General features: G+C 39.2%; 1 protein-coding gene across 1 annotated transcript in view; it reads right to left on the reverse strand.

Moving 5' to 3' along the window:
• The window catches only part of LOC122803651 (cholecystokinin receptor-like), a 1,370,554-nt gene that overhangs the window by 200,950 nt on the left and 1,150,599 nt on the right, over positions 1 to 19,005 (reverse strand). Inside the window, exon 4 of the mRNA XM_044073406.1 lies at positions 12,724 to 12,851. Within this exon, the coding sequence (XP_043929341.1) occupies positions 12,724 to 12,851 (128 nt within the window). The remainder of the gene's footprint in view (positions 1 to 12,723; positions 12,852 to 19,005) is intronic.

Here is a 19,005-nt window from a genome sequence, read left to right on the forward strand (position 1 = left end):
ACAAGTTTTTTACTTACTGATTATTTCTGCAATGCTACTATTGGTCTAGCCTCCCCTCTATCTCAAGTTCACAACATCCTTCACTGTCTATCCAGTCTCCATACTCATCTATCGGTCCATACAGGAATCCATTGTCCCCACCATCTGGAAAAAGTCTATGTTCTGCCACTGCACAAAAGAGGTAACTCCACTGACCCCTCTAATTTCAGACCTATTGCTATTCTCTCCCCTCTTTCTAAAATTCTTGAAAAGTGTATACACAAACAGCTAGTTACATATCTCACTCAAGAGAATGTCTTCACCCCCACTCAACATGGTTTCAGACCCCATCATAGCACTACCACTGCACTTTTATCCTTTACTCATTATATATTGCCAAGTCCCTTGACAATAACAAGCTAGTCTCTTGCCTATTCCCTGACCTCTCTAAAGCCTTTGACACTGTATCCCACAATCTCCTTCTCTCCAGACTAACTCACCTTAACCTCAGTAATTCTTCTCTCAGCTGTTTCTCTAGCTACTTACCTGAACATCTACAATCTGTCAAATGGCTATCTGATGCCTCCCCTTTCTTCTCTGTTCACTTCGGGGTTCCCCAAGGCTCCATCCTTGGGCCCCTCTTATTCAATATCTTTACCAACAAACTTTTTCAGTCCTGCCCTCACTCCACTATCATATAGTATGCTGACGACTCAACTATCATCTCTAAATTTGATAATCTACCTCACCAACTAACCATCACGCAAGAATCTCTGCACTCAGTTGAAAAATGTCTCTCTTCAAATCAACTGCTCCCTAACCCAAACAAAACTAAACTACTACTTTTCCTTCCTAAGCCTCTCCAACACCTCAAACCCTCATTTTCTGTCACCTCTCACAACAACACTTCTATCAAAGTCGAATCCCACACTAAACTCCTTGGGGTGTACATAGATGATGAACTCAAATTCGACATCCAGATTAACAACTGTATTAAAAAGACACACCAAAAACTTGGTGTTCTGTACAGGAACAAAAAATTCTTAACTCCTGAATCTAAATTGTCCTTAGCTCAAGCTTACCTTCTCCCCACCTTACTATATGCCTCCCCTATCTTTACCCACCTCCAAAAGAATCTTTCCAACAAACTTCAGCTCACTAATAATAAAATAGCCAGATGTGCCAGTAATCTCCCCTATAGGACTCACCACTGTCTTTCCTTAAAAAAAACTACACTGGCTGGAATATCAACATTAAGTCCTCCTCTCACAGTTGCACCTGGCCCACTCGCTCATTCACCAATCCCTCACCTGCCCATCTCTGGCAAAACTTATCTCTCCCTATATTCCTAATTGCGACCTACGTTGCTCTGACCAACTCTTGCTACATACCTCAAAACCCCAATTCAAAAGGAAAAAAACAAACCAAGTCACAAAATTGGTGAAGGTTAGCGCTTTTGTTTACTCAAAATCAGCAAACTTCTACTACTGATTATGCTGTCTGAGGAAATTTGCTGATTTTGCGTAAACGAAAGCACTAACCTTCACCCATCTTGTGACTTTGTTCGTTTTTTTCCTTTTGAATTGGAGTTTACTTAGTTTATTTTAATTTTTATTTTGTTTTTATACCTCAAAACCCAACAAATCCATTGGCAAATTACTACATAGTCACTCAGTCTCCTCTGCCTGGAACAAACTCCCTCTCTACATATGCTCCCTTAGTAACCCAACTAGTTTCAAAACAGCATTAAAAGACTTTCTGCTAAACTCCTGGATCTGCTCCTGTAATGACTCCCCCAAATGTCCCCACACACATCCATCCTCTCCCTCATCTCCCCCACTTCCCCTTTCATCCCCTTACCATCTCTTCATTCTATTACCTCAACCTATTTATTGTCCCCAGTAATTTCACTTCTGTTTTCCTATCTCTACTACACCTCCTGTCCCCCAGTCCATCCTTCAGCTAAGCAATGACTGAATTCTTAAACGTGCCTTACTCCTTCACTTCTACTAATGCTTTACCTTTGCATGTTTGTATTTTTTTCTTTTGCTGTTACTGTAGTGTATAATACAAATTTCTGACATATGACTTATTCCTGGTATCTCTATTTGCATGCTACAAATAATATCTGATGCACTTATCTTTACTGTTCGATTTCACTACTGTACAATGACAGAACTTTAATTTGCTACAAGTCTTGCTTTATTTTTTTTCACTGTATAGCTAAATTTAATGTAACCTGGAGTTTTTCTCCTTAAGTCTCTGCTAAAAAGGGCACCCTTCCCAGCCAGACTAACCCGGTTAACAAATGTCAAATAAATAAATAAATAAATAACATATTTATTTCTTGAGTTTATATTTAAGTTAAAGTTGTAAGAAAGAGAGCTGTTGGTATAATGGTTAAGGTCTTTGCATCTCATACATCAAGTACAGAGTTCTAGCCTGACCTCTGGCCAATGCCTGTTTTGGGTTTACATGTTCTACCTGTGTCTCTGTGGGGTTCCTCCCACCTCCAAAAAACATGCTGAGTGTTTCCATCTCAGACTCACTAATGAATGGAGCTGTGGGCAGCAGCACAGACTCTACATGGTGCCATATAGGGGGAAGAGTTGTACAGATCAACTGCTTTGGGTATCTACTGTGGTGTGCAGTATCCTCAAGGTAGGAGAACACAGATCACAGACTGCGTGCCGTGGCAGGGCTAGTCACTTGACAGTGTAAAATATGATTCTAGGCAATTCAATCATGTTGACTAATGTCACCAAATGGGCATCTATATTTGCCAGTGACAACTGGGTTGAGGACCCAGCCTACTGTGACCTACACCAGGGACCCATTCTAATGGTGGGAGGGGTGTATGTGTCCCTAATGGCCAGTTTGTGCTCGCCATAAAGCCCAGCAGCCCTGAGTCAATAAGCTACTGGCCAGCTGGTGTCCAGTTGCCTGGCCTGATTTGAATGAAAGCTGGATGTAAAGCCAGTCAACCTGCCAAACATGAACTAAGAATTGCTACACTCATTGTAGTTCACTGACAGGAAAGAGCTTGGAAGTGGATGACATGATAGTATGGATGAAGCTGGACATCCTATGTATAAAGCCTTGATTTGGGATATAGATTCTACTACTCAGGAGGGGGACAGGCTATAAATGGTGTGGGAATTGCGGTGAGACAGAGGCAGGCTTCAGAAGGCAGTGAGAGATGTCATTAAAATTAGTGACAAACTCATGGCAAGCAGACTCCAGTCTAATGATAGGACATACCCCACAGCAGGGCTGTGGTAGTGAAGAGAAGAGTACATTCAGACAGCAGTTGCAGGACCAACTAGATAAAACAGGAACTGGTGTTAATAATGGGTGACCTGAATGCACATATCGGAAGAGAAAGAACAGGACATCAGGGCTGTCTAGGTCCACATGGGTGTGGCAACAGGAATAAAGAAGTAGAGGCCATTCTAGACTTCTGTCTGGCAAATGGCTGGTAGCCAACACATGTTTCAGAAAGAGAGACAATCATAAGATCACATGCAAGACTGGCCAACATGCAACTCAGGTAGACTTTTGCTTAGTAAGGAAAGAGCACTGGGGCAGAATCAATGATCGCAAAGTCATCCCCAGTGAAACAGCTGGTCCACAGCATAAACCACTGGTTGCCACAGTCAGCTGCAAGCAGTGCTCAGAGTAGGCTCTAAGGTCAACAGAGACCAGGCTGAAGACCTGGAAGTTGACTGGAGAGAAAGCACAACAGTTCAAAGAACTACTCAGGTCTCTAGTGCCTCATGAAGAAGAGGAAACGGGTGGAGAAGAATAAGACTGTTAGCACCTCAGAGCACCCTGTCTCAGGACCATAGAACAGGTATATGGCTGAGAAAGGTATGGAAATAAGGTATATAAGAAAAGCTGGTGTTGGAATGCAGAACTCCAGGAAGTTATCAAAAGAAAGAAGGAATGCAGGAAAAAGTGGGAGACAGAAAAGACGGACCAGGCTAGGAAGGAGCACTAGTTGGCTAACAGAGAGATTATGAAATGGATTGCAATAACAAAAAACAGGGCATCAGACGCACTCTACCAGCTTCTGGAAAGTGACTCAGTAGATGGCACAAAGAAACTATATTAAGTTGTAAGGCAAGGACAGAAAGATAAAGTAGATAGCCAGACACCCTACATAAGGGATGCCAGCAACAACTTGCTCACCAGTCCACAGGAAATCAAAGGCAGATGGGAGAAGTACTTCCAGTAGTTTCTGAATGAAGAAAACCCCACAGAAGCTGTAGTACCCCAGACATGACCTACTGTGAGAGATGAAGAGGAGCCCACCCTAGAAGAAGTAAGAATAACTTGCAGGAAAATGAAGTCAGGGAAAGCAGCAGGCTCAGCAGATATGATAAAGATGCTAGGTAAGATAGGGGAGAAATAGCTCCTGAGTGTACTCATAGCAATGTGGAGAGAAAGGCATATCCCCAGATGACTGGTGAATAAGCATGTTTGCGTCAGTGTATAAGAACAATGGGGACATCCACAACTGTGAGCAGTACAGAGGTATCAAACCCCTGTCACATTGCATGAAAGTTCCGGAGAGCGTGACTGATAAAGGGCTATGCAGAGTAGTGGAAAGTAAGATGGGAGAGGAGCAGTTCGGATTTAGGTCAGGATGCAGCACAACTGGCCCAATGTTTGCAGTGAGACAGATACCTAAGAAGAAGCTAGAGATAAGGAAAGAGTGCAACTGGGATTTCCTAGACATGGAGAAAGCATATGGCAAGGTTCCAAGAAAGATGGTTTGAGCAGTTCTGCAGTGGTTCGAAGTCCCAAAACATTGGTAGAAATAGTGCAAGCTATGTACAAGGACCCAATGACTCAAGTACGAACAGTGTTTGGTCTCACAGAGTGGTTCCCAGTGGGAGAGGGTGTACATCAGGGTTCAGCTCTGAGCCAGCCGATGTTCATACTGGTGATTATTTACATTAACAAACACGTGGTAGGAGATGGATCAATAACGTTGCTCTATGCAAACAGGGTGGCATTACAGGCAGACTCTGAGCAAGAACTTCAGCAAAGGACAGGGGAATGGAATGCAAAACTGAAGGCACATGGGATGAAAATAAGTATAGTAGACAGTGGTAATGGCAGTGAATTGGGGAAATCAGAAGAAGCTGAGAATTGAGATAGAATGGAAGAAAGTGGAACACGTTAATAGCTTCAAGTATCTGGGAGTGGTGGTTGAGGAAAAGGGAAGTCTGAATGAAGAGGTCAATGCTGGAATCAGAGGGGCTGCAGCCAACTGGCACAGAGTTTAATGGGTAGTGCATGGCAGAAGAATGCCAAAGAAGGTGAAAAAGTACTGCTGTATAGTACAGAAACATGGGCAGTAAAGGCAGAGCAGATGAGGAAGTTAGAGGTGATGGAAATTAAGTGCCTAAGATGGGTGGTAGGATACACACTGTGGGCCAGATGAAGAAATGAGGACATAAAAGCAGAAGTTGAAGTAACTCCAATTGCAGAAAAGGTCAAAGAGAACAAATTAAGATGGTTTGGGCACATGTCCAGAAAAGCAGAAGACAATCCGGTGAGAAGATTTGGGTCAGACAGGAAGAAGGTAAGAGAAAATGAGGACATACAGCAAAGAGGTGAGTGGATTGTGTGAGAGAAGTTCTGCGACAGCCAGGCATGAGCGTCGAAGAAGGCAAGCATGTGGCACTGAATTGAGAGAGCTGGCGACAGTTAATACGACACCCCAACCCCATACAGAAAATGGGAAAAACGGGGTGATGATGATGATGACTGTGAATGTTCATGGCTTGTGATTTGTTATGTTATTATGAATATCTGTTTATCTATATTATCGATACATTTTATATATATATATATATATATATATATATATATATATATATATATATATAGTTATAGATATATAGATATATAGATACATATATGTGTGTGTGTGCATACATGTATAGATTAGGGGTCTATATTACGTAATCGAAAGACATGTTCATCAAACAGTGAAAACACTAATCTCCGAATGGCCACTTCAGAGAATTTTTTTCCCATGGGGCAAAAAAATCACTTGGCCAAAGAAAAACAAAACAACTTTCAAACCCGCACTACAGTGGGAAAATGAAGAATCCCCAATGACGGCCAAGTGTTTTTTGCCTGGGAAAAAATTTGCTGAAGCAGCCATTCAGAGATTAATGTGTTCTCTGTTTATGTGGCGATGAAGATGTGTTCGATGAACATGTCCTTCGATCACATAATACAGACCCATAGATTAGATATTGATACAAATATAAATGACATGCTAAGTTTACCTACCTTATTGATGAGGAAAAATGCTAGTTGAAATCAGAAAGATGTTTTACAACCCATTTGATCACAATGAAGTGCAAAAATGTACTGTTATTTCACAGATATCACTACAAAAAATTTGCTTTTCTCTATGGTACAACATCCTTAGAGTAGATAATATTAGTAAAGAGGACAAAGTGGTAATGCTACCACCGCAAAAGGATGTGTTATAGGAAAGAAAGTTCTGAATTCCATTACAGACTTTTGATGCTTGCTTTCATAGGTTCATAGGTAAGTATGAAGCTAGCTGCCCTTGCTGGCCATTTTAAGTCTAGACAATTTCCCTTTTTGTGTTCAAAATAACCTATCCGATTTGGTTATAAATTGGCCTTACCCATCCTACGGTCGATTATTTTATATTACCCCTAATGAGAATAATTGGGATCATACCATAGATATGTTCCAGGCAGCTCAGCAGAATAAATCAATTTGTAGTTCACCAAACAAATAGTTTAATTTCACGAACTAGTAAACAGATAAAAACAAGTTCCAAACAAAGGCTTTTACTTCGAATATTCGAGCTTTTTCTCAATATGACAATACTGAACAACGTTGTATAAATAATACTTAAATAATAATAATTTAATTGATTTCATCTTTAAATTTGACTCCAAGTATACATTTGAAGTTCAATAAAAATAATAAATGAATTTGTATGTACAGTATTTTTTAAACACCAAAATCATTAAATGCATAAAACAATCCATTTAATACAACATTAAATACATTTTGGAAAAATACTATAAACTACAGTAATAATTATTAAAAATTGTTCTTAAAAGTCTTTGTCCCTAAAGGACACAACAGACTACTCTAAACAAATAATAAATGAGTGAAAATAAAAATGGAAATGAAAATAAAAATGTAAATAAAAATAAAAATGGAAAGTGGGTAAACGTACAAAAGTGCAAAGTAACCTTAATAATCACTGTTCATAATCTTGCCCTTCTTAACCTTAGTACAGATTTAATGCTTATGTTATCATTAAGTCCAGGTGGTTTTCCTGCATCGAGCCTCAACTGCCATATGAGTTCCCTGTATTCCAGGGTGGCCTCCCACCCCTAGGGTCAGGGGTGACCTGCTCAAGCACCATAAACCTTAAATTCAAATTAGGGCAACTGAGGGAATGTTTATAAAAGGCGTTAGTTTCTTTTTTTCTCCCTATGTCATAAAAATGTTCATAGAGCCTCTTTGACCATGCGGTTGGATGTTAAATTTCCTTGATTTTTTAACCTGAGGTCTCTTCTCAAAAAACTCTTTAAAATTGGTGCCTCTCTTTCTAATGAATTTTGGTTTAATAGGAAGTAGCTGTTTAAAATCCTCATGAAGTGCTAGAATTGGCCAGTATTTAGAAATCACCCTTTCTATCTCAAAGGCATTACTGGAATATGTGTAAACAAATTCATTCCCTAAATGGTGTACACTAGGTGCTGACAATGAGGTTGGAATGGACAAACCCGCATAAGAAGAATCCCTTAGTGCCCGTACCTCTGCTGTTAATGTTTCAAGCAGATCTTGAGGGTAGCCGCGTTTCAAAAACATAGAATGTAATGTTTCAATTTCTTTACTAAAGTCCTCCAGTGTGCTACACATCCTGGAGGCCCTAATTAGTTGCCCCTTAACTATTCCTTTTTTTCTGAAAGAAGGGGTGCGAGCTGTTGTAATGTAGTAATGAGTTGGAAAAAGTGGGCTTCCGGAAAATTTTGGATTGGAAACCACTAGTTACCAGGGGTTTAAATCTAACACATCTTTTTAAGGATAAACCATGTACTAATCTAGGGCTTAGCAGAGCAAGTACCTTCAACCCCCCCGCACACCCGGTGGTTAGGGTGTTTGAGGAATTGGTTGAACACGATTTTAGAAGGCTTTCCACCAAAGAGCCACACACGACACATGGTAACATTAGTGTTGAAGAACTTGAACTTGTTAGACTCTTGGGGAAGGAAGGTATTAGGATCATGAAACCGGACAAGGGTGGGGGTGTTGTGCTAATGTACGACTCCAACTATGAGACTCATATACACCTTATGCTGCAAGATGAGGAACAGTACACTACGGTCTCTCGTAATGAGTTTAACATCGCTGTCTCTAAAATTAAATACTCACTTTTTGACTATTTACTGCAAGGGGCCATAAACGAGAGACTTTACAACTACCTCCATGTCAGTAAGCCCAGAATTCCAGTACTGTTCGGCATCCCTAAAATTCACAAAGGAATTGACCCCTTGGTTTTTAGACCAATAGTAGCAGGTGCAGGAGGTATAACTCAGCCCCTAGGCAAATTCATTGATCATATAACAAAACAGTTTTTACCATTATTGGATCATGTATGCAAAGACTCATGGGATTTTTTGAAAAGTATCCCAATGACCAAATTTTCATCTGAATTGCTTATGGTCACAATTGACATCAAAGACCTGTTCCCCAGTATCCCACACAATATGGGTCTTGATTGGTTTGGAGATTTTTTCAGCATTGAGACCAACCTTGGTAACAACTTAACTAACTTGGTTGTGGACTTAATGAGGGTAGTGCTTGAGAATAATTTTATCTTCTACAATGGGGAAATATTTAAGCTTATGCCAATGTAGTACTTCGTAGATGGGAGCACAAGTTTATTTTTATTCCACCCTGGGAACAACATCTGGTTTATTACCGTAGGTACTTGGATGACATCTGTATCCTTTGGGGAGGTACAACAGAAGACCTCATTAGCTTTTTAATTCACATTAACACTAGTACCAGCTTTCTTCATTTCACGCACTCTGTTAGCAATATTGAGCTCCACTACTTGGATGTTACCCTCTACAAGGGCTACTCAACTAGTAGTTTCCAATCCAAAATTTTCCGGAAGCCCACTTTTTCCAACTCATTACTACATTACAACAGCTCGCACCCCTTCTTTCAGAAAAAAGGAATAGTTAAGGGGCAACTAATTAGGGCCTCCAGGATGTGTAGCACACTGGAGGACTTTAGTAAAGAAATTGAAACATTACATTCTATGTTTTTGAAATCCTCAAGATCTGCTTGAAACATTAACAGCAGAGTTCTTCTTATGCACCGCTTCTTGGTAAGGGTTTGTCCATTCCAACCTCATTGTCAGCACCTAGTGTACACCATTTAGGGAATGAATTTGTTTACACATATTCCAGTAATGCCTTTGAGATAGAAAGGGTGATTTCTAAATACTGGCCAATTCTAGCACTTCATGAGGATTTTAAACAGCTACTTCCTATTAAACCAAAATTCATTAGAAAGAGAGGCACCAATTTTAAAGAGTTTTTTGAGAAGAGACCTCAGGTTAAAGAAACCAAGCAACGAGTATGGGCAGGGACACGAAAATGTGGGGCCTGTAGTCAGTGTCATGCAGTTTTGAATGAACCTGCCCTGTACCTTAAATCAAGGAAATTTAACATCCAACCGCATGGTCACTTTTCTTGTGCCTCCAAGGGAGTAGTTTACTTAGGATTCTGTACAACCTGCTCGAGTTTCTATGTAGGGAAAACTGAAAGGGAATTGAGAAAGAGGCTCTATGAACATTTTTATGACATAGGGAGAAAAAAAGAAACTAACTAAAATCCCGGTTTATGTGAGGCAAAGCACCTCGCTGGCCTTGTTTAAGAGAAATCTTGACCAATGGATGGGAGATCGCAGATACACCCCAGGGGTTACCTCAGTGTCACTGCTAGACAGAGGCACAGCTAAATAATGGGCATAGTTTCTCCTACCTAAAAAACTATGGGCTAGGCTTATAAATGCCCTCGGGCAGATAGCCTAGTATGAACCTATGAACCTATGAACCTATAACGCCTTTTATAAACATTCCCTCAGTTGCCCTAATTTGAATTTAAGGTTTATGGTGCTTGAGCAGGTCACCCCTGACCCTAGGGGTGGGAATTGGGAGGCCACCCTGGAATACAGGGAACTCGTATGGCAGTTGAGGCTCGATGCAGGAAAACCACCTGGATTGAATGATAACATAAGCATTAAATCTGTACTAAGGTTAAGAAGGGCAAGATTATGAACAGTGACTATTAAGGTTACTTTGCACTTTTGTACGTTTACCCACTTTCCGTTTTTATTTTTATTTTCATTTTTATTTTCATTTCCATTTTTATTTTCACTCATTTATTATTTGTTTAGAGTAGTCTGTTGTGTCCTTTAGGGACAAAGACTTTTAAGAACAATTTTTAATAATTATTACTGTAGTTTATAGTATTTTTCCAAAATGTATTTAATGTTGTATTAAATGGATTGTTTTATGCATTTAATGATTTTGGTGTTTAAAGCAAGTGTAGAACTTGAATTTTGGGTAACTTGATATTTTTATAACTTTTTTATAAAATACTGTTACATACAATTCATTTATTTATTTTATTTGAACTTCAAATGTATACTTGGAGTCAAAGTATGAACTGTCTTTTTAAGGATTTAAAGATGAAAGCAATTAATCAATTAGCTAAGTATTATTTATACAAATCAGTATTGTATTTTGAGAAAAGCTCGATATTCAGCTAATGTGGAACTTGTTTTTATCTGTTTACTAGTTCATGAAATTAAACTATTTGTTTGGTGAACTACAAATTGATTTATTCTGCTGAGCTGCCTGGAACATATTTTTGTTGGCTTGGTTCATTTTTCATTTATTCCTTGGCATCATACCATAGATAATTTCAGGAAACCCATGCATGGGATAAAGCATTTAGGAGCTGCATGTATCCATTAGTAGTACAAGGGACAGTCCTGGGGTAAATTTTCTGTTTCCACTCCATAGATATAAGTTGCACTAGAAAATGGACTGGGATGAATTTTGTTTTATGCAGATGGGAGTCAGTTCCACCAGAGTAGTTTCTTCTGCACAATATAACTGTTTCTCCAAACTGTTCTGTTGATATTGCGGAGGAGGTATAGCTCTATATGCCAAGTATTTCTGATGTCATTTGACTTGCTGATGTGCAAAAAATCCATCAGTAATGGCTCAGAGGATGCCATGTATGCCAGATACAAGTCACCTCTTAGAAGTCTGTAGAATACTGAGTATAGTGACAGGGCATTGAGTTGGTCTATGTAACATATGTTGTTTAGGCCTTGTATTCTTTTAGTAATGCATCTCTGTGGGCATGCCAGTTGTTGCATGTGTCTGGACAGATACATGCCAAAGGGGGCATAATATTCAATGACTGGCCTAATGAGTAAAGGGGGACAATGACATCTCTACATCTAGACACAATTCCTTTGTTTATACGCTGTGCAATATAGAAGAACTTTCTTACAATAATGGACACATGTTGGTCAAAAGTTAGGACACTGTCCACATAAGTTCTCAATTCCTGAACAACTCGGTCAACTCTTAGACACGTATTGTTAATTGATCCCTGCGGTAGGTGATATCCCAAAAGGATACAATAATACATTTTTTTGTCATTCAGTTTCAGACTATGACTTTGTCACCAATTATTTATTTGAGACAAACCTTCCTGCAGGATGGCTAAGTCGTTTGGGGATGGGAAAAAAGGGGCTGATGATGATGACTGTGACTGTTCATGGCTTGTGATTTGTTATGTTATTATGAAAATCTGTTTATCTATATTATCGATACACATACACACACACACACACATATATATATATATATATATATATATATATATATATATACAGCTATAGATATATAGATAGATACATATATGTGTGTGTGCATACATGTATAGATTAGGGGTCTATATTACGTGATCGAAAGACATGTGACAACACTAATCTCCGAATGGCCACTTCAGACAATTTTTTCCCATGGGGAAAAAAAATCACTTGGCCAAAGAAAAACAAAACAACTTTCAAACCCGCACTACAGTGGGAAAAAGGAAGAATCCCCAATGACAGCCAAGCGTTTTTTGCCTGGGAAAAAATGTGCTGAAGCAGCCATTCAGAGATTAGTGTGTTCTCTGTTTATGTGGCGATGAAGATGTGTTCGATGAACATGTCCTTCAATCACGGCGATTGTTCCTAGCTTGCAGTCATCTGCAAACTTAGTTAGCCAGACCCCTTTAGTATTGACTTCTACTTCAGAAATGTAGATACAAAACAGGACAGGTCCAGCACAGAACCAGGAGAGGTCCTAGTTCAAAAGAATGTTTGTCACTGGGTTGACACGTAAATGAATTGTCTACAGTAAAAGCACAATATAGGCATAGAGAGTAACTTTCTCGCTTCTGTCTGTACAGAAGTACTGTTGACCCTGATTACCTCACAGGTGTGCACTGAGTTAAGATCTGTTTGTGCTATGAAGGGCACAAGGTTATTATATTTCAATAACATACATATTAACCATTAAGGAGTGAAGCAAATCTGTATACAAGCATTATTAGGCAAAAATACCACTCTTGTGGAGGAAAACTGCACCTTTTGCTTCCTTCTTTAGGTCCATTTCAAACTGGATGCCTCTGTATAGCTCCCTTGAGATGAGCCCATAGGCAATAACCATGACAATTCCAGGAATGAAGAACAGAATAACCAGCAATAATACATACCTGAAAAAAAAGAAATACAAGGATGATACGACTGTGGGATACATTTGTTAAATGCAAAGTACACTACTTTAAGGATAAGTGTCTGGAATATGTACTGTGGGAATCAGACAGATAAAGATTCTCACACATTATCACAACTCTGTTTTATTTATGCCATAACAGAATAATTTGTAGCAGTGTCATCTGGACAGTCGCCAGCCTAGCAGCCTTGTTACTACTCCCTTTCACATGTGGTCATTTACATGCGTTTGAACTGCAGTAGTGAAGTTGCATTTTGCTTTAAAGAAAAGAAAAAAGGAAATTATTTATTGCATATGATAGGCAATAGACAGATCTATAAAAGCACATGCCTTTTGATCCCTTCATGAATGCACTCCTTTTAAAGACCTGGAAAGAAATCAAACATTGTACATCAAAATTTACAGCACTTTTATTTTGAATTCTTAATATTGTAAGAATCATTTCTCAGCATGCAGCTGCATTTTCCTGAATGTGTTGCTATGTTTCTTTTTATATACGAATAATAAGCTTTACTGAACTGTGCTTCATGGCTAGTCATTTTGTAAATACATACAAAAATATTTCTTTAGTTTGATGTTAACCTAGAAGGCATTAGAAACTCGTACATAAATATTGTCATTCACAATGTGAAAGTGCTAGAAAGAGTAGAAGACTTGATGCCCTTCGAAAGATTTATAAATATAATGTCTGCTATATTTATAATTTAGTTGTTTTCTTTACTTATGTATGTATGTATTTATTTATTTGTCTTAACTGGGTTGGACATGGACCCCTTTCAGCCAAGATCTGGCCCAGAGGCAGTCGCAGTTATAATACACGAGACTTTGACAGTCTAGGATTGTACTACGTATTTGAAGGTTCACAAGTTCATAGGTATTTACTAGGTTATTGAATTGCGAGGATCTTAAGAAGCCCATCCTTATATTGCCATGGGAGGTTTTAGCCAAATGTTTGCAGTGAACATCTGAAATGCAGCATAATACAACAATCAGAAGGTCACTTTAGGATTTCTGAGGACAAGACCAAAAGTGCTAGAATTTTAGAAGGTAGCATTAAAGTTACAGTATAAGTTAAACTATGCAAGGAACATAAAAAGTGGAGGCAGTGCCATTTTCAAAAAACAATAACATTCGCTGGAGGACATGAATTAAAAGCAATTGTGACTACAAGTCACAAATCTGAAAGAATAAATTTAAGTAATCATCTGCCAAAATAAAGATAATGTAGAGGAGATATGAAAATAAATTTAAGATATGCATGAAGAGACATTTGCGTACTAATTGGTAAATTATGTTAAGCGGATAGTTACCTGGGAGTCAAAGTCCCTGTTACCAAACATACTGATGAATGCATAGTCATCCTGAGTGAAACAGTCAATCCAGAGCATAAACCACTGGTGGCCACAATCATGCATGGAACTGACATCCATTTACTAACAACTTAGTTAAAATCCCCCACTTTTTCCAGCACTGATCAATGTGTTGGGTGAGTTAGGAGAAAGATGGCTCCAGAGGGTACTCAACATGGTATGGAGAGAAAGGCATACCCGGAACGACAGGGGGGTAAACAACCTAGTGCTTGTGTATAAGAACAAAGGAACGTTCATGACTGTGAGTAGTATAGAGGTATCAGATTCTTGTCATAATGAATACACAGAGTAGTAGAAAGTAAGACTGAGATAAGCAGTTGAAATTCAGATCAAGATTCAGCACAACTGACCCAAAGTTTGCAGTGAAACAGATAGTGCAGAAGATGTTGGGGATGAGGAAAGACTTCAGCTGGGCATTCCTAGACTTGGAGAAGGCATATGACAAGGTCCCAAGAAAATTCATTTGGACAGTCTTATTGAATGCATTGAAGTCCCAGAAACACTGGTAGAATTAGTGCAGACTATGTACTGGGACTAAATGACAGAAGTACGAATAGTGTTTTATCTCACAGAGGGGTTCCCAGTGCAAGTGGGTGTCCATCAGGGTTCAGCTCTGAGCCCAATGCTGTTCATACTGGTAACAGACTATATTAGGAAACTGGTTGGAGGGGACAAATCAAAAAACTGCTGTATGCAGACGATGTGGCATTACAGACAAACTTTGAACAAGACCTTCAGTAAAGGATAGGGGAATGGAATGCAAAACTGAAGACACACGAGATGAAACTAAGCACAAGTAAGACAGTGGCAATGACAGCAAATGTAGGAAATCAAAAGAAGCTAAAAATTCAGATAGAAGGGAAAGCAGTGAAGCAGGTTAACAGCTTCAAGGATCTGGGAGGGTTGACCGAGCTAAAGGGAAGTCTGAATGAGGAGGTAAAATCTAGAATCAGTGAGGCTAAAGCCAATTGGCACAGGCTATCAGGGATACTGAGTAACAGTCAAAAGCCAAAGGAGCTGAAAGTAAGGTATACAAAACAGTGGTATGACTAGTACTACTGCATAGTACAGAAACCTGGACAGTGAAGGCAGAGCAACTGAGGAAGCTACAGGTGATGAAGTGCCTAAGATGTGTAATATGATGCACAATGTGGGAGAGACAAAGAAATGAGGACATCAGAGCAAAAGCTCAAGAAGCTTCAATTGCAAAAGGTCAAAGATAACAGACCCCATATCCCACTGTAACAAATTATAGGAACCCCTCTATGTCCCCCTTAGCCCATACCTCCTACCTGACAAGTATGGAATCCCTAAGCATTCAGCTGAACACCATTCTCCTAGGGGACTGCAACTACCCTTCCATCAACTAGAACACTTATACATCCCCTAACAGGTATGCCCAGAGACTTCTGGACTTCATAAATACAAACTTGTTGGACCAATAACTCTGCACCCCAACTAGGGAGACAAAATCCTAGCCTTGGTTCTCAACAATATGGGACAGCTGTGTCCCCCACCAGTTGTAATATCCTCCCTGGTCAAATCAAACCATAAGTGACACATTCACAGTCAGGTTTACTGTAAGACGGAATCCAGAAACATCCCCCAATAACTCTGTATTCACAGATTACGTTAAAGCTAATCTATTAAAACTGAGTCATGACCTGGCTAAATTCCATATTCCCTTCCACCATAATGACCATTCCACAAATACAGAATCCTTCACTGACAAATTCTATGCATTTGTAAACAGCTGCAAAGATACAACTTCAAAATTTCAAATTCAGAAGTATATAATAAAATATCCCATCTTCATGCACTTCTAGATGTCCACAACTTTGATATCCTCTGCATTACTGAAACTTGGCTTAGACCTTCAACCAAAGATCAGGAAATTACCCCCCCCCCCCCAGGATATAACATCCTGAGAAAAGATCGGACTACCAAAAAAGGTGGGGGAGTAGCCATTTTTTATAAATCAGAACTCCAACTATTAACCTTCAATGTGCCACTTCCCACAAACCCCACAGCAGAAACCCTTTCGGCCAAACTTCAAATCAATAACCATAAATCCATCTACATAATCTGTTCCTACCTTCCCCCAGGAAACAATATCAGTATTCTGGAAAATATAGTTAGTAGCCTATCTATACACCTACCCTAGGAAACCATTGTCTTAGGCGACTTTAATATAGACTGGTCTACTTGTAGGTCCCCAAATCCCATTAACCACATAAATCTTTTTGGTTTCTCACAAATGATAACCACCCCTACGAGAATCCACAAACAAAGTGGTAAGGAAACCTTACTTGACTGGATTCTCATAAACAATCATCCTACTACTTATAAGCCAGGAACCCTTCCTGATGACATCAGTGACCGTGCTCTTACCTATATAATTAAACAAAAACTTCATAGGCCCAATCCTACTATTTTTAAAACCTCCCGCTCAAAAAAAAACTTTCACCCTGAGAACTTCCAAACAGAACTGAAGGCTTGTGACTGGTCACCACTGCTTCATCTTCCACTTGATGAAGCAGTTACCTACTTTAATACTAAATTCCTTCAAATCCTAGACTTTTATGCCCCCCATCGCTCATCCAGAATAAAGACCAAAACTGCCCCTTGGCTTACATAACAAACAAGGCAGAAAATTCTCCTAAGAAATAAAATCTAGGCCAAGTGGAGATCCTCTAAAAGCCCTTCTGACCACCTTTACTTTAAACAATTAAGAAATGCTACAAAAACAGACATCCTACTAGATAAAATAAACTTTTACATTCACCTCCAACAAGCCCACAAACAAAACCCACAAAATTTCTGGTCAGCTATGAACAAACTACTTCATCCAGGTCATACCAAGTCTCCCACCCCATCAGGGATCACCCAAAATAACCCTGAACTAATAGCTGATTCCTTTAACAACTACTTTATTGAAGCTATACAAACTCTAGCTAATTCTCTACCACCCACCAGCTCCCTCCCACCTAATACCACATCAAACTCTATTCCTTCTTTTCACATACAACCAATTCCTACATCCCTCATTTGTAACCTCCTTCTAAAACTCAAGCCATGTACCCCTTCTGCTGACTGTATACCAGCAGAATACCTGCAAATTGTAACTAAAGTTATAGCCTAACCTATTTCTATCCTTATTAATAGAACTATTTCAGAAAGTAAAATCCCCCTTATATGGAAGGTATCTCACATCATTCCTTTACACAAAGGTGGGATATCAACTGACATTTCCAACTTTAGACCTATCGACTTACTCTCTCCTATAGCTAAAATAATGGAAAAATGTATCCACCAACAACTACTTGACCATCTTCTCCACAACAATTTGCTTGCCAACTGCCAACATGGTTTCAGACCATTCCATAGTACCTCAACTGCCCTGCTATCCTTTTCTGACTGTATAAACAAAAATCGTAACAATAATGCTCTTTCCTCCGCTTTGTTTATCGACCTTTCAAAAGCCTTCGATGTGGTCAATCATAATCTGCTTTTAGAGGTATTAAAAGCCCATTCACTGGATGCACAGGCGTTACTCTGATTTAAATCCTACTTAGACAACCGTCATCAAGCAGTCCTTTGGGATAATATGCTGTCAACTCCCCTCCCCATAAACCTTGGAGTACCTCAAGGTTCAATCCTAGGCCCTCTTCTCTATTCAATGTTTATTAATGACCTAAATACTAAAATTCCTCAAGCCACCTGCATTCAGTATGCTGACGATTCTACTTTAATCTGCTCTGCTAGGTCCAAACCACACTCCAGACCCTTACCCAGTCTGTATTTCATACTGTTGAAAATTGGTTCATGCAACACTGCCTCCTCCTGAATGCAAAAAAAAAAAAAAATTATTACTCTTTACTCCCTCTCTAAAATCACCACAATTTCACTTCACTATAACCTCTAACAATGGAACCACCATATCCCCTGATACCACAACCCGTCTCCTAGGCATAACCATTGACAACAACCTTAGCTATGACAATCATATCAACACTACCATAAAATCTGTCAACAAAAAACTGGCTTCCCTGTATAGAATCAAACCCTTCCTTACACCTACAGCCAGAACCACTGTAGCCCAAACTCATCTGATCTCTACCCTGCTTTATGCTTCTGCCATTTATACTAACCTTTCCAAAAGCAACCTTAACAAACTTGCCACTAGCTATAATAACATAGCCAAATTTGCTACCGGCAACCCTTTTAGAACACACCACTGTCTCAATCTCAAACAATTAGGATGGTTAGAACTGCAGCACCAACTACTCTATCATCAACTTACTATAACCCAAAAGATATGTTTCCACCCTAATAATATCCCAATCCTCAATAATCTGACTACCCCTTACAAAAACCTTACTACTCTTCACTCAGCCGATAAGCTTCTAGTTTCCACTATTAAATCTAAAAACAAAGCTGGAGACTCTCTTTTTGCTAACACAGTTGGCAAGGCCTGGAACCAGCTTCCAAGTGAACTTTCTACTCTCTCTTCCACACATCTTTTTAAAAAACATCTCAAAGAACATTTTAAAACTCACTGGCTCTGCCCCTGCACTAACCCTGACTGATCTCTCCACCTTTACACATTCCTGCCATCCCTTTTATTTCTCTTCTCCAGGGTACTTTACTGCTAATTATTCTATGGCCTTTCTGCTGTACTATGTTGTCCTACAAAAAAAATAAATAAATAAATAAAAAATCACATGTTTTCATTTATTGTAAATTTGTTCTTGATCATCCTCT

The sequence above is a fragment of the Protopterus annectens genome, chromosome 5.part1, assembly GCF_019279795.1.
Source record: "Protopterus annectens isolate FY-2018-M chromosome 5.part1, PAN1.0, whole genome shotgun sequence".
Taxonomy (NCBI): Eukaryota; Metazoa; Chordata; order Ceratodontiformes; family Protopteridae; genus Protopterus; species Protopterus annectens.